This window comes from Rhynchophorus ferrugineus, unplaced genomic scaffold, assembly GCF_030347505.1.
Source record: "Rhynchophorus ferrugineus isolate W39M unplaced genomic scaffold, kcgeb_rfMv2 rfM1, whole genome shotgun sequence".
Taxonomy (NCBI): Eukaryota; Metazoa; Arthropoda; class Insecta; order Coleoptera; family Curculionidae; genus Rhynchophorus; species Rhynchophorus ferrugineus.
Genome location: NW_027472580.1, coordinates 82,190,768 through 82,213,714, shown reverse-complemented (window position 1 = coordinate 82,213,714; position 22,947 = coordinate 82,190,768). Strand labels below are relative to the sequence as shown.

The 22,947-nt window shown below is 32.6% G+C and overlaps 1 protein-coding gene across 1 annotated transcript; it reads left to right on the top strand.

Annotated features, from left to right (window-relative positions):
• Positions 1-359: 359 nt before the first annotated feature.
• Positions 360-22,341, top strand: LOC143200378 (lactosylceramide 4-alpha-galactosyltransferase). Its single transcript, XM_076410851.1, has 5 exons — positions 360-568; positions 7,234-7,395; positions 12,959-13,142; positions 14,478-14,720; positions 21,905-22,341. Exons 1-5 carry the CDS (start codon positions 391-393, stop codon positions 22,203-22,205), a joined length of 1,068 nt encoding a protein of 355 aa, XP_076266966.1. The 5' UTR covers positions 360-390; the 3' UTR covers positions 22,206-22,341.
• Positions 22,342-22,947: the final 606 nt, after the last annotated feature.

The window sequence follows — 22,947 nt, the reverse complement described above, 5'->3', positions numbered from 1 at the left end:
AAAGTGTGAAATTCGGCAAGGACCAACTACCCAAGTCCGAGTACAGCAGGTTATTTCTTTGAATAGATTAAGGCGGTCTCTGAATTAACCAACAGGTCCAGTTCAGTTTAACCTTAATTGGTGAAAAGAAGAACATAATCTAACTAAAATCGAAATATATCATACAGATTCTCTAACAAATATTTATTTAATGATATTTAAGAAGCATCATTATTGACGTAATTTCGGTATATAAAGTTGTCTATCTCTTTTATTTTCAAATTAAGACAAAATACTCGCCACTTGAACATTTTATCAGCTTTGATTGATTAAAATAAAAGTAGGGTTTATATTTACAGTCAAAATTACTAGTTAAAAGAGTCTCGCTTGGTGTAGTGCTCGAACACAATAATGAGAAGTACGAAACTTAAATTCTTATGTTTATTAATCTTTATAATATGTTTCGCATATTTCATCTTTTCCATGAATACTCTGGAGCTTTATAAACAATACTATAAATTTGTAAATAATAATGATGAATTCGTTTGTTATTCCATTAATACAAACGAGAGACTGCCGGAAATTGGCGGTAAGTAAATATTACAGATAAAAAGTATTCACATATATAATAGTTTCTGGAGGAGCTCTGACCAGACCAATCGAATGTTTGAAATTTAATTTACGTGTAATAACAAAGAAAGTTACTTTCTTTATCTGTGAGTTTTTGTGTTTTTTTAATGAGATTTTAAATGAGGCTTGCACTAACTGCGAATGGATTCCTGTAATGTTAAAAGCACCTTAAATAATAATATGTTATAATGTACTCGATAAAACCTTCAACTGTGATGTAAGCGCCGGGAATCCATTGAGTGAAGTATTTACCTTTTATCTTGAACTGAATGAATTCAAAGAAGAACGACTTTATGATTTCCTCAGAATCTTGACGGCTGCGTCAGTTATAATATGGGCAAGGTTTTAGAAAACAAAAACTGTTCACATATTAATTTACTTGGAAATATTATTTTATTTAACGGAAAAAGGCGACTTGGAACAGGGATACAAAGCAACACTAAGTGTAAAAACAGACCAACCTGTCTCACTCGTTCAGTAGTCAAAGAAATTAGAAAAATGGGTGGGCGGATTTCAATAAAACAACCGAAGTGCGTCATATATGATGCCAAATGCAGTTTATAAAACAAATGTCCTTCTCGTTTTACCCCAGTTAAACCGAATCAGTTTGTAAAATTTGATTGGCGTTAGTACTGGTCGACTCTCTATTCAAATGTCAAAAAAAAACGTTCAAAGCATTAGTGATAATAATTAGAAGTTACAAACCGACAAGCATTGAAAGCCAAAACTCTAAGATAATGCGCCGGCAACTGAATAATGACATTAAATCAACATAAATTTTGTTGACGTGCATTGGCCGTTTTATTGGATAGACTGTACCATTACGACTTATCATCATATCAACATGCATTAAAACGTTCTAGTAAAAAAATGTATTTGTTTCTGTTATTCTATTATGTAATTGTTTTGTTAAATGATGCATTAAGTCATTAGCAAACAATAGGGGACTTAATTTGACTCCATTAACAATAGAAATATAGAAAATTGCGATTTACTAATTACGTTTTTTTAGAAAACGTGAAACATTACATTTATACAAAGTTTCGTCGATTCTGTGTTTTTGATTTATGTTTATGTACTTTAGTACAGCATCTTTCTAAAATTATCTACTCTTCTAATGCTCTACACTATCTGGCAACGTCTTTGTTCTTTCAAGCAGTATTAATATTTACCATGCGTTTTAATACAATCCGTTTAATTTTTCATGTTAATGCTGTAATATGATTCATTGAGCATATTGTCATCTTTGTGCACTCTTTCCACAATTTTCAGTAGCTATTCGCGCATAATTAAGTTTTCATGAAGCTTATGAATCCTATTACAATTCTGAAATTATAATATAACAACATCAGTAACAACGGGAAATAGACCAGTCAAAACATTATTCAATATTAAAATTATTTCCAAGTATATCAACTAAGAGGGGAAATCAAATATAAACGGCAATTTTATAAAATAAATTTACTGATCAATGCTAACACAAACTAAGCATTTAACATTTCTCAAAGCTTCGTGCTCTAAACACTTTTGCCACCGACTTGGAAGCATGAATATTCATAAAAAGTTTGAGGGTGATTTTTTGAGGTTTGAGTTTGAGGTTTGATTTTGCCATCAAGTGATTCTTTCAAGGACTTAAACAAAAATAATTACAAGGTGACAAGTCAGGACTGTAACGAGGGTGCTCGAGGGCTTCTCGGCGCATTTCTTTCAATGAAAACTTTGTCAAAACTACGGCGAGTTTTTTTAAAATTGATTAGTGATAACGAATTGAACACTTCCATAGCTGATACCCAATTCTGATGAGATTTCTTCAATAATTAACCGACAAACACCTTAAATAATCTCTCGTACAGCACGGATGTTGTCATATGTGGGACTTTCGTGGGCGTCGATCATGACTGAATTCTCTGAACCACATATACATTCGATTCTGAGATAAATCAGCATCCCCAAACTGAAATTGTAGATCAAAATTACGCGCTAGGTTAAGTAGTAAAATTACGGTTTATATTTGATTCACCTTCGTATAATGTCATGAGATTAGTTAAATATAACCACGCATCTATAGTTTATTAAAAGTTGAAAATTTGGACAAAGCCGTTTATTGGAGTTATATTTTCGAATTTACCATGATACAAACTATTTAGACAGTCACACATATTTTCTTTCTAATTAAAAAAAAGATACAGAAATAAAAATTAATCTATTTGAAGATAAAATGTCAAATACCTACTCATATATATTACCAGATAATTAAAATATTTATGCCAGTTTGAACATCAAGTTAATTAAACAACTAAGGAATTTTGTTTTAAAGTGCTTGATATTAATGAATAGAATTTGTCGATCCTTTAAAAGTGTAGAATAACTCAAATATTTGCCACAAAGATGGTGACGTGCTGATGTGAAGTTGGTGTGTTCGAAGGTGACAGCCCAACATATCGATTTCTAGTCCAAAAAATAAGTCCTAATGCAAGATTTTTCCAAACTATAGCAGACTTTTGTGAGATAACACTATTTACAAGAATTTAATATAGGATTTGATAACAAAACATTTTAATTAAAAAATCGTCTGGTGGTTTGTATAACCTTCTAACCAAATGAGGGTTTCCTCATGAAAAAATAAATATACAATGTGTTTCAAAAGAAAATTTATATTTAATGAAATTATCAAAAGAGTAAAAATCTATTCAGTAAATGTGTTCACCAAAACCGTTGCCTTGGGTCAATAAGACACAAAATACAAATAATAATACTACTCCAATATAAACGAAGCCCTAAATTGCAAAAACTTCAGTCGTAACATATCAAGCCGGAGGTAAACATACCGATTTTTAAGAACAATCATGACTACAACAATCACACGATATAACACGCACTGCTAGATGAAATGACCAATGGGATGTAGTCATTCTCCCATCTGAATAGCTTGTTGGGCTGCACATTCCGGTAGATTAGATTAAAAGATGGTCCCAAAATTTAAAAAATTCTAAATTCGATGTTCACAAATTGTAATAAACCGTTAGACTAACAGCATTTTCCAATTATACTTCATGACTAGGAATAAATTAAAATATCTGCTTTAATTACTTAATTCTGAAATATTTCTAATTAATTTTTGGCTCTATTTTATTGATATTTATCAGCAGAATAAACAACATATCAGGCAGATACGGCCGCGTTGGAATGGCGAGAGTTCTGGAAAAAATCATCAAAGTTTGGACTTTCAAAAGTTTATTGAAGTTGATCAAACTGCCCTAAATATAAACTATTAGAATTTGTAAGGCCACCAAAAGCAGACTGAAGTTGAAGAAGTCTACTGAAATTTGGACAGATACATGTAGTTTTGGGTATATGACCACTAAAATCTATTTGCAGTTACTCAATTTCTCAGCGATAGACTATTGAAATTTGTAGTCAGCAAAACTTGAAAAACCATTCCATACAGATTATAACATCAAAATTTGGCTCAAATCAACTGGCAGCAAACTGATGAACGAATATAGAGGAGACACTCACAAATTATTTTCCTACAACTATAAGCAGTCCAGATGGGACAACGACCACGTACATACATCTAGCACAAACCATGTACAATTGGTCTTTGGAGACAGGTGTTATATCACGCGACTAATGTGATCCTGACTATGTATATATAAGATGATATGTTTATAATAAAACTGAATGGTGCGATGAATGAAACATCTAAAATGGGAGGTTGGTATATGTTAGAATTGACATAAACCCTCAATGTCTGTTGCGTAACTGGCAAGGTTGAAAACACTTTTTGCATTTACAATAAAATTCATTAACTACAAATATTAGACTGGTATAATAAAACAGTTAGTGACGACAAACTTCACACTGTCAAAGTGGCACCAACTGTGAGCTCCCTTATTAGAGCTACCCAGTATTTATTTGTTCTGTTTAATGAAGACTGTCTGTGTAGGCTCTTTGATTTGTGACAGATCAATTGAAAAGTCCCCGACCTACCATAGTAAAGCATATTTTTTTGACAAAATTAGTTTCTTTTATTCAACGTAATTCCGTAGCGACCCTCCAAATTTTCGGTACAATTTCTGTAGTACGATTTGTCCTTTGCTTTAAAATACTCTTCATTCGACGAAAATTTCTTCCCAGCGAACATTCTTTTGAGATCACGAAATAGTCTGAGAACAGGAAATAGTCGCTGGGTGCCAGATCTGGAGAATACGATGGATGAGGAAGCAATTCGCAGCGCCATTCATGGATTTTTGCCATCGTTTTCAGTGCCTTGTAACATGGTGCATTGTGTTGATGAAGCAGCACTTTCTTTTTCTTCAAATGCGACCGTTTTTCGGCGATTTCGTCCTTTAAGCTGTTCAGTAACGCTATGTAATAGTCGGTGTTGATGGTCCTTCCTTTTCAAATTAGTAAATGAAAATTATTCCATATTACGCTTGATCATCTTCAAACACTACTCCGAATCATCAACTCGTCGTTGTTTTTGGTAAAAGTGAGCTCTCGTGGTACCCACTTTGTACAGAGCTTCCTCAGACCCAAATATTCGTGAACGATGTGATATATATGTTCCGTTGATATATTTAGAGTGTCCGCTCTTTCATTTACTTTCAATTTACGGTCATTCAAAATCATTTTGTTGATTTTTTAATGTTTTCGTCGGTAACAACCTCTTTTGGGCATCTACTGCGTTCACCGTCTTCGGTGCTCATTTCACCACGCTAAACTTAGCGTACCAACCCTTGATGATTGATTTTCCTGGGGCAGTGTCCGGAAACTCGAAAAACTCCTTTTTATTAATTTTTTTCACAATGACAAAAGTTGCTTCACTCAAAATGCTATAATTCACAAACTAATGATCCAACATTTGATAAATTTATACACGCAATTTTTGAGGGTTAGGGCTGACTAAAAAACATATGGAGTCAATTATAGTAGCGCCATCTATGTGTCAGGCCGGGGACTCTCCAATTGACCTGTTATGAAGACTGTGTATAATTATGTTGACGACATGTGGTGAATTAGACGGATTATCGTGTCTTATCCCCCATTGATCCTCTCTTGGGTGCTTTGTACTGAGAAAGTAGGCTGGCTTAACTCGTCTTCTCGCAATATGATTAGTAATTATGTCTAGAGTGGGAAAAACCTATCCAATTATAAATTACTTGTCTCGATAAAAAATATACGTCCAAAAATTCCCTGAGAAGCGCCTTTCCGATGGATTTCCAATTTCACTACAGTTGTTGATATATATCGGCTTGTTTACATCATCGGGGTCCTTCAAAGCGAATTCTGCACGTTCCTTACCACAAGTATTTTCTTCGGTCTCAGATACGCCTGGTTTCACACGAATTTTTTACACACGCTTACAGGATCGATGTCTTAGAAATTGGCTTATCTAAATGTTCCGAACTGTGGCATATAGGTTTTCAATACTTTTGTTATAAATAAATCTGATATAAATAAACTTGACTCAAATAAAAATAAACACAAATAGATTAAATGCCTAAACCAATTTCTACAGTGTTGTTTTGTATCGATGTTGTAAGGAAGTCATGACTTAAATCTTTAAACGTGACCTGATATCCCAGATCAACGTAATTTTTAATATCTTATGAATTATTTAGCATTTACTGGTCTTTTGATTACTAAATCCAATTTATTATTTGCTAGCTTAATTTGTTTTTCCCTTGCTAGACTTCCATTACTACATGATCAAGCTAAATTATTAATTACCACTAAAAAAGTCTCATTTCTATGTAACAAGTATGTTAATACTTACATTATAGCCGAAGGAATGATCCTAATACAATAATAAAAGTTTATAATTGTATAAATAATTCAAAAATTCAGTTTCACCAGTCTCTTGTAACACCAACTTATAACACTATTAACGGTCGCCTCAGCTTCTGCCCAGGCTATGATATTCTAGACCATTATTGCTCATACAATACTATATTTTGAGGTCTTGTTGAGTCCTCTTGTTAAGTTTGTATGAAAGACGTAATGGTGTGTGTTTATATGTAAAAAACATAATAGAACCCCTAGAATTTGCTAATATTTTTCAATTGCCAAGAAATGCAACTAGATATCCGGTATTTCTCCTATCCTTGATTAATGTTACGTTTACGTCCATATTCTTTTTATTTAATCAATAGATGCTGTCTACTTATATAATATTTCAGTATATTTAATTTTTACTCCCTGATTCAGTTCATAAAATCCTTAGCAATTATTTTCACATATGACAAATAGTTTTTAATTTACTGAGCTTGTATAACCATTTTTAAACCTTCTAAAATTCAAGAAAAAGAAAACTGTTTCCTCGCAGTTACTATATGAACATAATATACTTCAATCTCTACCAATACTGTCAATTCACGTTGGCAAAATGCCCATGTGCAGACTGAGCCAATAGCAACCACCAAGGCTGTTTAATATTAGTGGAGTCTCATATTTTATAACTTATTCAAATGTTACTCATATACTCGTATAAGGTTAACTTGATTAAGAATGTTAAATGATCTCTTCCCATGCTCAATGTACCGCAACCTAAGTGGATAAAAGTGAAACTGCGTCGATATTTATCAGTGGTAAACATAATAATAATTCAGTTATTTGCAGAGGCATATGTTGTAAAGGACACATCTATTTTTTTCTTGGAGACATCGTGTAACTCTTACATCAATGCGCAATTGACTGTCAGTCCTAGACAGGCTTGTGCTGTGGAAAGTGCAGCATTAATGAATCCTAAAAGAATGGTTTATTTGCTATTTGCTTCTCCTGGTAAGTATACGATTGTAAATAAACAAGTAAATATTGATGTTTCCTTATCTCGTATATAATAAAAACTGAAAACACTTTAAATACTCAAGTTTTGTTTATATGGCAGTCTAAAACTATCAGGAATCGCTTCAGTTTTAGTTGACTGATCTGATTATCAAATTATAATGTTTTGGAAGCTAATTTAAGAACAGCCATGCATTTGTTGATTCTATATACAATAACATATACCTCTATCTATTCTAAACAGCAGTGAAATCATCTGTCATCTGATCTGAATGACGTCGAAACGTCGCAATGTTGCCCCATCAACTCTTCATTTTGGCTTCGACATACCACAAAATTATAAAATAAATACAATAATCAAAATGTTAAAAATAGAAAATTATAATATTAAATTAAAAATTACTGTTATAAAATTTATTTTAACACTACAGAACTTCTAATGCATATATTATCAAAGGACTTAAAACTACAATTAATTATACAATTGTAACAGTTTTTAGGCTAGAATTCTGGGAACGTTTTTTTATTTTATTAACCCACCTAATTAACGATTATATATTCAAGTAATATGTTTTACTTTCATTAATGCATTTGCCATATCTGCAAAACAGTTACTATTATTTTTCTCTTCATATATTTCAAACAAATGCTCATGTATATTATGAACATTTACACACACATATGTGTGCACATAAAACTTTACAATAAGATTTCCCACAATTATCGTATATTAATTATATACGCTTTTAGTTATTTTCACTTTCATCACGCTGTGTTGTAACTTTTCATCATTGAATCATAATCCCACATTCAGAAAGTTTAATTCAAGTGAATAACTGAACTGTTAATTTCTAATATATTTAACATTTGTTCATAACTCTGTCATTTGTCAATATCCTCTTCAGTGTGTCTGATCTAGTTCATCCAAACCAATAGTGTTATCAACCATTCCAGTTTGCAGTTTTAAGAACAATATATCTATCTTTAATTATTAATAAATGTTACCATAAATGACCGAATAATAAAACTTGATTTATTCCAACGTTTACCTTTCTCTTGCCATTAGTGACCATTGGGTATATTGGTCACCTTTTGAAATATTTATATCTCATCTAAATACACATATTGAAATAATAAGTCTTCCTTGATTTCATTATATGCATTACATGCATTATGGCTCTTTTAAAAGCAATGTCTGGAAATTCGACCTCTTCGTAGTTTATCTTTATAATATTTAAATTCTATATTACTTAAGAGTCTATAAAAGGATGCTCTACATCCCCACATCTCTAAGATTTCTATGAATACTTTTCAGATTAACAGTTTTCTCTGAAATAATTGTATTAAATTAAGTTTATGTTCAAAAAACTACTCACTGTTTTTATCCATGTTATATATTTGATCTGATACACCCCTTTAGTATAAGGACGGTCTCTTTCCGGTAAATCTAAGATACTTATATTCAGTGCAGTTGCAACACGCTAAAAATATTTTCAATAAAAACCGCAACTTAATTAACAGTAAGAAAGTCTTTAAGTCTTTAGATAATTTTAAGCAGCCTTTTAAATAAATAAATAAATAATAAATAAATTTATCAGAACAAGCAAAGCATTCAGATAAAGTTTGCCGGTTTATAACCACAGAATAACTATTACTGTTTTTGTAACTTAAAAAGGAATATTTGCGGTTTATAACCTGTACTTATTATAATAAATATTTTCAGGAATTTTGACAACCGGACGACTTTAGCAGGCCGATTCAGTTTGATGTTCGAACTTGTCAATCACCACTCTATCTCATTGTAAATAGAATAAAATGAGAAAGAAAATCTTGTCTGACTCTAGAACAAATTAACAATGTACATGTCGACATAGTGATGACCTCCGTTCACTGCTGTTTTGAATAGACTATACATATAACAAGCTGCTAAGCGAACGAACCTTATATTGATAAAAAGGTATTAAAAATATGTCACGAGCAGACTATTACACCACTTTGACTATCCATAATTGTTTACACATATGTCGATTGTTTACGATTATGTATATGTTATGCATTGAGACAAAATCAGGCGATCGTTTAATACAAACATTATCATTTTCAACAACATATTAGATGATTCAAACTACCATTCAATAATATCCTAAATCAACGTCTCGGGCTTGCTATATCTTCGTTATTGTTTACAAATCGGCGCTGCTGGCATCCCGCACGTTTTTAACATCTGGGATAATATTTTCTAGGTATTTTGCAGGCCGCTATTCTAAGATTCGACATGCCTCAAGGTGTATACAATTTGATTAGCAAGTAAGTAAGGGTGCAATAACAATCTTTCGAGATACTTAATATAAACACTTTGAATTAGACTCCTTATGGATCCTAAAACAATATTGCGCTGTAACATTTCATTAGAGACATAGTACAAATCATCGGTCATGGTACGAAGCACTTTATTTTGGAGCCGTTGAATGATGGCTACATTAGACTATTAAACATTACCAATAGTACCAACTCTAGAGTTATTTACCATATAGCAGTATAAGTCAAAAAATAAATAGCAAAACCTTTTTATCTAATGATAACTTGCTTTTAAGTCTTAATAAGTCAATACATTTATGTAGTCCTTTTCTTTCGTTTAGTAATCATGCGCTCCTTACAAGTTTGGTGTCAGTCTAATTGATGTTGTAGATTTTGTTTACATTAATGCGCAACGTTTTTAGCCACAGTTGCTGTTATTGGATATTTAGGTGATGCTGAGTCTGTCATATTGCCTGCAAATCCTGCCACAGTAGTGATTTTTACTGTGTAATTCTCTATGTCCATCGCCTTGTTTTATGACAATATGTCTATTTACGACACACTATGTTACTAACTGAAAAAGACGATGTGGAAGAACTTACTTTAATTTAACCTGGAACCCTATATGTCACACTTTATCAAAGACTTAAAATACGAACAGGAATACAACGAAACAATATCCTTTGGCACTTGTTACTTAATTTCGGGCTTATTACTAAACCCAAATTGAAATTCTGGAAAAGTATGTCTTCCATAACTCCTATAATTCTCTATAATTTATCGAAAATATAAGAAATTATCGATAATAAGCTTACAGGCTCGTTAAATATAACATCTAATTTTTCCTTAATTACTTTAGCTAGTTTCCATATGAGTATTGTTAATTTTGCATCCCTCCATAAAGATTTTCACAATTAATCTCCATTTCCTTCAATTATCTGATTATTAAAAGTTTTTTTTCATGTTCATCTTAATATAAATGGAATGGGAAAGGCTTCAATACATTTTTAAAGTGACTAGTAACAATGTCAACCATTTCTTTGTTCTTTCTAGTAATGTCGTCGTGAGTCTGAGACTTTTTGAGCTTTCTTGTTGTTTTCCATAATGAATAATATACAACCGTACTTAGCCTCAGGTGTTCTAAGTGTTCTAGAATTTCTGGATTTTTTTTTCTTCTTTTCTTTTCTTTATTTCTTAATTTCTGTCCACTCTTTCGTAGCGGATCTGCCACATGAGAAATTTACTGTTAAGGAAGTAAAACAAACAATAGCTATAGAAATCAATGCACAAAAATCTCCTAGTTTTGACTTAATTACTGAAACAATCTTAAAAGAGCTCTCACAAAAGTGTATCAAATTAATAATGTTTAAATTTAATGTCATATTAAGACTTAATTGCTTTCATAGCACTAAGAAAGTAGCTGAAATCATTATGATTCTTAAATCAGGAAAAAAATCAGAAAACGTCTACTCTTATGGTCCTATAAGCCTGCTACCTGTAATCCCTAAAGTTTTTGAAAAACTATACATTAAGAGACTAAAAATAATCCCACAAGATAGAAATATTATTCCAGACCATCAATCTGTCTTCCGTAATTAACAGGGAACAACAGAACAAATACATAAATTAGTCAACCAAATAAACAAAAACTAAAATGATAAAAAATATTGCTCCGCTGTATTTCTTGTTATATCTTCAAGCCTTCGACAAGGTGTGACACATTGGTGTATATGTTAAATTGAACAAGCTTTTGGCCCATACTCACTTTCAACTACTGAAATCATACTTTATAGACAGATATTTTATTGTGATACAGAATGACGAATACACTGATCTACATCCAATATAATCAGGTGTTCCGCAGGGTAGTGTTATTGGGTCCATTGTTATAACTATTTTATACAGCTGACATATCGATCTCCAGAAACACTACTGTTGTAACATATGCTGATTATACAGTGGTTTTATCATTACACGAGGATTCAATATCAGTCACAAGAAACCAACTTCATTTTAACAAAGTCGAATAATGTTTGAAAGCTCAAAGCAAATAAGACAAAATCTACCCATGTGACATTCACCCTTTATAGAAGAACTTGTCCCACAGTAAAAATGAGAATAATTATGAACTCCCGCCAACAGACAACGTTAAATATCTGGGAATGCATTTTGATCGACGTTTAACATCGGAAAAATATAGTGACAAAACGCACACAGCTTGGGCTTAAACTAAACCTAATATATTGGCTGATACGGCGTAAATCTAAATTATCCTTAGATAACAAAGTTTTGCCAGATAAGTCAATACTTTGGCCCATTTGGAGCTATGGTATTGAACTGTGGGTTATTACTAGCAAATCAAACATAGCTATCCTTCGGAGATCCCAGAACAAAGTGTTGCGAGTCATCGTCGATGCCCCATATTATATCTAAAACAGACTAATTCAGTGCTATATCCCCTTGGAGCCCATAACGAGTGTTATTCGAAGTGTTAGTGCAAAGTACTCTGGAAGACTGTTAGTGCGTCCCAATACACTCGCCAAACAGTTAAATGGGCGATGGCAATGAAGTGAGTACGCTTAAACGTAAACTACAATACGAACTGATTAATAGAAACATAAAGTGAAATATAATAATCTCTAGAATAAGTTAGAACAGTCTTTAGAATAAGTTAGGATAGGCTTTAGAGTAAGTTATAGTATCTAGAATAAGATTTAGATTAAGTTTGTACAGCATATTACTTACTGAAGCGATCTTCTACACGTCAGTATAGTTTTAATGCAAATTATATAATAACACTCACGGGCAGATTGTTGAAATTCTAAGAGATTAATTAAAAACTTCTTTTGTAGCTTCGTTTGTCCGCAATATTTTGTACTAAATTGTTCTTACAGTATTCTTAGTACAGTTCTAAATTATCTGTCTTTTTAAAATTGTTTTTACTAATTGAATATTCGGTTCATTTGTGACAGTCACAAGATATAAAATATTGTGTATCTCGGTATGTTACCGATCAAAACTTATTAAAACAAATATTTTATCTCAGATTCAGATGTAATTCAGCACCTCGCCTTTATCTTTGAAGTATATAAACACTTCAAAACACTGTAAACGTCCAGACACAGTTGATTCATCCAATAATCAGCCGTCCAAACGCTATTTGGGAATTGTTTGAAAACAATGTTGATATCCAATTTTTCTTCATTTAAAAATAATCAAATGATTGAAAAACAATCGGATATTTAATAACCTTTTATTTTAGGCTTATTTTACAACTTAACCCAATCAGACAGATTACTTCAAGCTTTAATTTCCTACCCCAACATTAAGCTGTTATATATCAATATGGATAAATACGCAGATAACACGCCAGTGGAGAAATTGTGGAAGAGCAAGGAAATTTTGAAGGGAGAATATCCCTTATCTCATACCAGCGATCTCTTGAGGTAAAATTATAATATGTTCAATATATATATTCTAGGTTATTCAGTACCTTTTGTGGCTCGGCTAGGCAGACAAAGGACAATATTTTAATTTAAATATGATTTTTCTGTAAGGATGGTCACGTTGTTTTGGGGCCGTCTATTTAACCTATTGTTTGTGCAGTCTGGGCCATAGCAAATTACACGAGTGAGCAATATATCTTAGTGATAAAATTTTTATTATCAAAATAAGTGGATACTAGGTGGTCACACTATTGATAATAATTCACCTTCAAAAAGCATGGTTATATCTCTGTCTGAGCTGATATTAGTTGGTTACCAAATTCTCACCTACAGATATATAGTCTATTCAAAGTTTTTTTAGTAATACGTCATGAATATTTGTGACGTCGAAACATTGCAATGTTGCCGCATCAACTCTGAGTTAGTTCAAAAGATTACAGTTAGTTCAGTTTAGCTTTGACATACAAAAAAATTCTAATCTAAATAAAATAATTGCACAAAAATGTTATCAAATATAATTTATTTTAACATTATAGTACATCTAAAAACTACAGTTAATTAAACAGCTACAATAGTTTATAGGTTAAAGTTATAACCGTTTATTACTATCCTTTTCAAGAATTTTGCATACGTTTAACAACCGGACGACTTTGACATGCTGGTTCGGTTACATATTCGAACTTACCAGACAGCATTATGTCTCTTTTTAATTATAATAAAATGAGAAGGAATATATTGTCTGATTCTGAAACGAATTTACAAATTGCGGTAGGCAATACATTAAACATCTTGGTGACGTATGTACAAAAAAACTTTCAATAGACAATATGTAAATGAATCCCTTTTACCCTGAGTCACGACATAATTTGGGAACGACTTTACCGATTTTATTCGTCTTTTTCTTGAGTTTGCTTGTACTTTGTAGAAAGTTTTTACGGAAAGCAAAATTGCGTAGAAAATTTCGATTAGAAAGTTTAATATCGATTTTTAATAATTTTTGCATGGTATACATAGTTATATAAAAATATTAAGGGAATCAATTTTGTATTTTCATTTGAATTTAGCTCAACAGGGATCTCTGGAGAAAAATTTCGCTTTGATTGGCACTTTTTTATTGGGCTAAAGTTTTCCAAGCAGTTCCGACACGTGGTAGTCCTGACGTCGTGTTTCATTATTCCCTGTTTAGTATTTCCCTGTTAAAATTCTATTTACTTGTTTGATCCAAAAACATATGTCGCATTATATAATTTTTAAGATTTTATCTCGAAGATCAATTTATGCTGTAAAAAATAAATGTTTTACATTTGCATATTATAATATTTTTTTTATTTTCAGATACATAACTTTGTGGAAATATGGTGGAATATATATGGACCTTGACACAATGACCATCAAAAATTTAAATTCACTACCTACAAATTTCGCAGGAGTCCAAGACGAATATACCGTAGCCAGTGGTGTCTTAGGTTTCAGCAGTAAAGGGGATGGTCATCAATATATCAACTCATGCTTATACGAGCTGGCTGACCATTATGATGGGCACAGTTGGGCTGAAAATGGGCCAAAAATAATAACTGGGTAAGATAAAATGTAAATAACAGGTCAGAGAATTTGATAATACTTTGATTATTATTGTAATCTTTTGGACTAGCTGGATGTACCAGGTTTACTAGCAAGTCATTAAGGATTTTTTCATGAAAATTGAAAGGTGTGTTTATTCAGTGTAGGCCATTTAAATCTATACATCAAGCCATTTTTTAATTTCTTCAAAATTTGTGAAATGCTGCTCTACAAGCGCGTGTCCCATTGATCTGAAAAGCTGATAGTCGGACGGGGCAAGGTCTGGAGAGTATGGTAGGTGCATAATATATACCATTCGAGTGCTTCTAATGCGTCCTTGGCCGGTTTTAAATTATGATACAGCACGTAAAATCACTTCACCGTGTCCTCGAGACTATTCTGGATGTTTCTCGATTCCCACCAAACATAGAGCATTGTCTTGCGACCAAAACGATTTGGCCTTGGAGTTGACAGACCGGCTTCGCCAGTTGATAACCATGATCTTTTGCACATAGGGTTTTCAAAATAAATCCACTTTTCATCACCGATCACTATTCCATGTAGAAATGTCTTCTGATCACACCCTTGAAGCAGTAATTCAAATTTTCGCTTTTTCGATTTTCCCTTTGCCTGACATTCAATTGATGTGCTCGTAATTGGTCGCTAATCGTTTCTTGGGCCATAGTTAACGCTTCTGCCAATTGTTTTTGAGTTTGGGTTAATCCAATAACTCTTGCAGTTTCGCACCTTCAAACTTTTTCGGCCCACCTCGAATTTTCGAAACTACGACTGGCATATTTTTAAGGTTAGAGCATGCTCATCGTAGGTGTCTACCAGCAAACAATGACTTTCAGCTGCTTTTTTCTTTTATTTAAGTAAGAAAAGTCATTCATGCCGCAAATACAAGAGACATAAATCTATAAAGGTGTTAATTTCGTAAAATATAACATGGCCATTTGAAACTTGTATTACTGGGTGCTCGATCCGGTTATTGTCATGCTTAATATTGACGGATCATCATTTGTAAAATAGGAATGAAACTTTTACTAAAAATGCAAACAATTATAAAAGTGGCAATTTCAATCATCAACCAGCAGCTATATGTTTAATTGTAAAAATGATCATCAATAAATTCATTATTATTTTGCGTTTCTGAACCTAAACATCGAATCAGCAAGATCTCAGACGATAAATTCATTCTATTCGGGGCGAGTTAGTTTAGATGCCGCGGTACTAAAACAGTCATACATCCAAAAATAATTTAAATTTTGAAAAATCCTCTTAACTAATTATTATTGGGTTGAAAATAGAAAAAGAATCGATTTTTGATATTTCTTGACTGAAATAACTCAGTAAACATACCTAACAACATCAGTCTCCAATATATACAGGATGTGTGTACCTAATTTTTGTTGCTTTTATACTTCAAATTAAGAATAAGAACAAGATATAGTTCTGCATTTGATTTTATGTATGAAAAAATACTAAAAACTAGCGTTGGGAACTAACAACTGAAAACAATCGAAACAGTCAATAGTCAAAAAACTATAGTATTTACTATTTTCAGTCAAATGCACGGTTCGCAAGTTTTTTTTTCAATTCGTGATGTCAGACGAAGAGTACGAATCCTTTACTGTATAAATTGTGAGAGAGGAAAGGACGGAGATAATTGCTTGGGGCAGTTAGTTTTATATGTGGTTATAATTTCCAACGGTAGTATAAAAGAGACGGAGATTTATAAATTCCTTCACGAACTAACTGAATACTATTATAATAATAATATATAACATGCGATTGATAATATAATTTTAAACGAAGTAGAATTACTCTTATATTTGAATGTTCTGTGAATCTGTAAAAAGGAATGGAATAATACCCCACAAATGTTTTATTGTATTTTAATGTGTTAATTGCTGTTTTTAAATAATATACTATATTAAATATACACAATAAAATTAAAAATAAACGAAACCTAAAAACTAAAAATGTACAATAACCATAAATACTAAATAAAACTTAAACATATACCTAATAATAGAAAACTAATCCATAACATAACTAAAAATGCTAATAAATGCTTTATTTATTATTGAACGGAAATATTTTTAACAAAAATCGAGAGATTAATCCAAATATTACCTATTATTGCCATAAAAACAGTAAAAAGTATTTTACTATTTATCATTCCCAATTTTAATCTTTTTATATTATTACATTAACAATATTGAAAAATATTGTAACAAAATGCTATGAATAAAATGAATATTTCCTTTTCCAAGCTTGCAACATTGGAGTCCTTGTATTGTCTATAAATAAGCTCTAAATCTATTATGTTTAATTTGCAATTACCAGTGTGCTGTGTCCAAATTATTCTCGAAATAAGTTACAAATATTTAACAAATGAAAGCCGTAATTTATTAAGAGGTGCTGTTAAAGCGTCCGCACTACATAGGATAGACAAAATAATATGAGCATCTGACATATAACCAATATGTATTTATTAATAAGGTGTTGACCACCATTTGCTTTTAAAACAGCTGCAATTTTTGACAGAATAAGTTCGTAGAGTGTCCGAGTAGTTTCCAACGGGGTTTCCATCCGCGAACAGCTTCGATGATGTTGCGGATGAAAATCTGCTCTTCACTCTTTGCTCTAAAATTCCCCATAATAGTTCACTTATATTGAGGTTGTTGAGATTTTACGGTTATTAATTGATATACTGATATTAGTTTTAAGAAATAGCTTTATTTAATACACCTATCTAAACAGTTGAAGACTCTATATAAACGAACTAGTGAATTAATCTATATACAATCAACAAACAACAACGAGGTTTCTCTCTTGACTGACACTTCTATATATCTGACAACTACATAACTCGAAAGTCCCTAGAAACTAGTAACATTTCATGATTGTACTTAACACAGATTCCTTATTTTAACTAAAGAATAAATATTTACTTGAACAGAGGTTTCGGGATTCTACTCACCAGGGAAGAGGTTTGATGTTATTCTGATGATGTTCCTCAAACCAAGACTAAACTTTTTTGGGTGTAATTTTATTGGTTTTTATATATACTTATTATTTTATATATTTTTATTAGTGTAATAGGTAATTTTGAAATATGACAGTGTTTGGCAGCAATATGCTGATCATAGTAAATACTTCATCGTGTCTCGATATTCATTTGTGGTAATAATTTGGATAAATTGAACTATAATCATTCTTGCAATCATCAAGTGTCCAGGTTTTATGATCGCTGAATCACTTTTTTTCGCAATCTAGCTTCCATTATAATGTGTTTCGATATCGTAACCCTTTCATAAATGTTAGCCACTTTTGATGCGGTAGTATTATTTTGTGTGGACACAAATCATTTTTAAAGTCTGTCTCTGTCAGTTAACTTTGGGATTCGCCCATTATTCCTCTTTGTCGATGATGTTTTACCATGTTTTGAGTATACTCATCGAATGTTTTAACAGGTTAATTGAAAAGTCCCCGGCCTGACATATAGAAGGCGCTACTAGAATTAAATACATATGTTTTTTAGTTAGCCCTAGCCCTTAAAAGATGCGTGTATAAATTTAACAGCTGTCGGATCAATAGTTTGTGAATTATATCATTTTCAGTGAAGCAACTTTTGTTATTGTGAAAAAGTCGATAAAAAGGAATTTCGCGGGAAAAAATACAGTTGATGCAAAAACTTGGCTTGATGCCGAGTTTTCGGACACTGCCCCAAGAAAAACAATCATCAAAGGTTGGTATACTAGGTTTAGACATGCTCAAATGAACACCGAAGACGGTGAACGCAGTGGACGCTCTAAAGAGGTTGTTACCGACGAAAACATTTAAAAAATCCACAAAATGATTTTGAATGACCGTAAATTGAAATGAAATGAAATAGCAGACACACTCTAAAGACATCAACTAAACGTGTACATCATATCATTCACGAATATTTTGGTACGAGAAAGCTCTGTGCAAAGTGGGTGCCGCGCGAGCTCACTTTTGACCAAAAACAACGACGAGTTGGTGATTCGGAGTTTGAAGATGATCAAGCATAATAAACCCGAGTTTTTGCGTCGATATGTGACAATGGATGAAACATGGCTCCATCATTTCACTCCGAAGTCCAGTCGACAGCCATCCGAGTAGACTGCACACGATGAACCCGCTCCAAACAAACGCAACAGTCGGCTGGCAAGGTTATGGCCTCTGTATTTTGGGATGCGCATGGAATAATTTTCATTAACTATGTTGAAAAAGGAAGGACCATCAATAGCGACTATTATATAGCGTTATTGGACCGTTTGAAGGACGAAATCGCCGCACTTGATGAAGAAGAAAGTGCTGCTTCACCAAGATAATGCACCGTGTCACAAGTCAGTGAAAACGATAGCAAAAATCCATGAAATTAGTCTTCGAATTGCTTCCTCATGCACCGTATTCTCTAGATCTGGGCCCCAGCGACTATTTCCTGTTCTCAGATCTTAAAATAATGCTCGTTGGGAAGAAATTTTCGTCGAATGAAGAGGTGATCGCTGAAACTGAAGCCTATTTTGAAGCAAAGGACAAATCGTACTACAAAAATGGTATCGAAAAGTTGGAGGGTCGCTATAATCAGTGTATCTTGAATGGAATTATGTTGAATAAAAAAAAACTAATTTTGTCAAAAAAATGTGTTTTACTATGGTAGGCCGGGGACTTTTCAATTGACATGTTACATCTACAACCCTGGAGTTTTAATTTAAACAAATATTAAGTAACAAATTATTAATATGAACAAGGAAATACCTATAGACCATCTGATAAAACAGCAATTGCAGTTTGTAAAAATGTGAAGTTCTCTTTCTTTTATTATCATTGTTTAAGAGAAACAGGTCGCCATTTGATACGTCGAAACATGTAACCAAATAAGCCCATAAAATTCGATTTGAGTTGGTAATGGTGGACCATCTTGACAAATCTGAAAAATTCTGTGAAACATTAGTGACAATAACACAAGTATACACGGTTTTGGGTCTGACTTTTTATACTGCTTGGGACATGTTTCACGCATTAGGGTCCAACAGTAATCACTCATCATGTCTTCGTCCCAAAATCGTTGGTATCGGCTGTCGATTTTTCCTATATCTTGGAGTAATCGCTTTGCTTATTAGTCCCTAGTGTCGCCCAAGTATTGTGGGAAATAATCAAGATGTCCATAAAGAAAACGTATTTTGATTTTCGAGCTCCAATTTTGTGATAATTGTACAACAAATTGTCGATTACGTACTATAATCCGGTGATTAGTGGTTACTGAAAAAGTTGTGAACGACACTTTGAAACTATGCCCATGCTGCTGCTTCCTCAGGCGTTAAACATTTTTGTAAACTTAACGTTAACCACTTATTTTTGAATATCATGTCTGACAAATATTCCTTCTTTGCATATCTGCGTTCTTAAAGCATTTTTACACTTCGACATTGATGATACTTCAAGATATTTATACCGTACTCTTTTTTCTGAAATAATACCAATAAAACAATAAAATCATCTGTTCTTTGCATAACGTTTTCACAAAAAATGAAAGGTATACATTTACTCATTAACACAACTTTGTTCTGTACGTGTTACAAAAATAATTTCGGTATACATAACTTGTCAGTGTATACTACAGCAAAATCAAAATACTGTAAATAGCCACCTTTATATACATTTGTCATGATTTTTTCTGGTTTACGTAGCATATATCCACAAACGTAACAAAAACTGTTCACACGTTCCGAAGGACAATCACAGCACAAAAACTTTTTTTCTTATTCTATGATGACCAGCTAGAATCAAATGGTGATGTCAATTTTTTGCCGATGTCTCTGGGCGACAGAGAATCTGGGTTATGACTGGGATTGTCGTAGTTGGTTTACTACCGAGGTTTGTGGATGGGTAGGGATTTAATGTAGGTATTGTCGTGTTCTGTACACGCCATTGCCTTTGCAAATAGCGTGCTGTATAGAGTGTGGATTTGTGGATTTGGGAATGTGGTTGGTTTGTGGAAATCAGCCATATAGAGGTTGAATAGGGCTGGGCCTAGTTGAGCACCTTGCGGGACTCCTGCGGAAATCTGTTTACGAGAAGAGACTGCGTCACCAATTCGCACTTGAAATGACCTACCGTCCAAGTATGAATCTATCAGGGATATTAGGTCGTTCGGTAAACCAAGCTGTTTCTCTTCTTCATCTAAAAAGATGGCTCCATATTTTCGACCTTGTCTTAATGCCTGGTGGATTGTTGCTGCGACGCGGGCAGCTTGATGAGGGCCAACACAAAAACAAATTCCAAATAATATTTAACACAATGTCGTCGGCTAACACCCGTTATAAAAGCACAGCGCTGCCGCCACGCACGAAATCAAAAACTAAAACCAATCATGCCACGCGGAATTGAAGATCTAAATTCGGGTCATCAAATAACCTTAATATAAACATCATAATAATAAGTTGACCCGAATTTATAAACATATAGTCCTTCCAATAAAACAGTCAACACACGTCAGCAACACCGTCGAACGTATTGCCAAATTCAGTTATAAAAACGTAAAATCCCTTTTAAACTCGGAATAGTTTTCTTTCTCATTTTACTAATTAGCATTTAGTTACAAAGAGACAGAATGAAGTCTGATACGTCCGAACAAGTAACAAAATCAGTCTATAAAATTCGATTTATACTGGTAATGGTCGACACCGTTGTCATATGTCAATGTAAATATAATAAAACAACTCTAACCTATAAACTATTGTGGCTGTTTAATTAACTTTGAAAGTCCATGCTGTAAATATGCATTAGATGCATTATAATCTTAAAATAAATTACATTCCATAATATTTTGTTGGTAAAGTCAAAATAAACGAAAACTTAAATTTGGTGCGGCAACGTTGCATTATGAATTTTGATGACGTTCATTAGCTGTTTTATTTGAAGGGCTATATGTTATTAGAGGTTATGGAAACGCAGATAAAAATTTTAAATTGATACGGCAATATTGCGACCTGCTGACGTCATAAAGTTTGATTGGCTCTTTTTGGACGGGCTATATATTACGTATGTCATCTTTTGTAAAGCTCTTTTTTCTATGAGCTCTACGAGTTAATTTTATTAATGGTATTAATTTAGCGCTGTTCTATTAAAATATTAATTAATTTTACATAACTGTATTGTTTCAGGTTGACCAATCGTTTATGCGAAAGCTACCTTATAAAGGATTATGTCGGAAAAACATGTAAGGATTTCTACATATTCCCGAGTAGCGCTTTCTATCCCATTTATTATACATACTTCAACTCATATTTTAATCCTAATCATATGGATTTTGTCAAAAACGTAACCAGTAATAGTTACATACTACATATGTGGAATAAATTGAGCATGGATAAAAAGATCTACCTCTATGAAAATGTGCCTTATCTGAATTTTGCTAAAAGATATTGTCCACGCACTGTGAAAAATATCGATAGTTATTTTTAAATGTAACTTCACATTAGATATGTGCGTATGAGTTTTCACTTATACGTCAATAATCGCAGAAGAGCTGAATTACTATTTTCATAATCCACTACTGTAGCAAAAAATATGCTGACGAAACGGCGATATTTTATCAGCTCACGAGGCCCTACATTGTCAACAAAATCCCTTTGTGGTTGAAAACATGGCGCATCAAAGTAAATGAAACAAGATCTACCCACGTGACGTTCATCCTGTGTATAAGGACTTGTGGAACGTGGAACTGTATAATTCTCCGAAAAAGTGCATTCGAATGGTGTCAAGTGCATCAAAAGTGTGCGATGTTAATGAAGTGCGAGGGTTAAAACATTTCCTACCATCCAACCTGTTTAATAGATACATATGTTAGAATAGTTATATCAATAACATAGAATAGTTATTAAATTAGCTTATAGTTAACACGTTTGTACAAAAGATCACTCACTAAAACGATCTTCTTCGTGGCATTATATAATAAAACTCATTTGCGATACTTATTGTCCATTAGGCATATACTAGAATAAAAATAAAAAATATCTCAATGTAGTCTTTTTTTTCCTGTTATTTATTTGGTTATTATATTTAATAATTTCGTTGATCAATAATATTGTTTCATTACAGATATCTATAAACCCTAAATTAAGCTAACTTTATATTATTTATTTTAATACTTATCAAAATACATCGAAATACATTATAAGTATAGTTTGACAGGTGTAAAGTATCA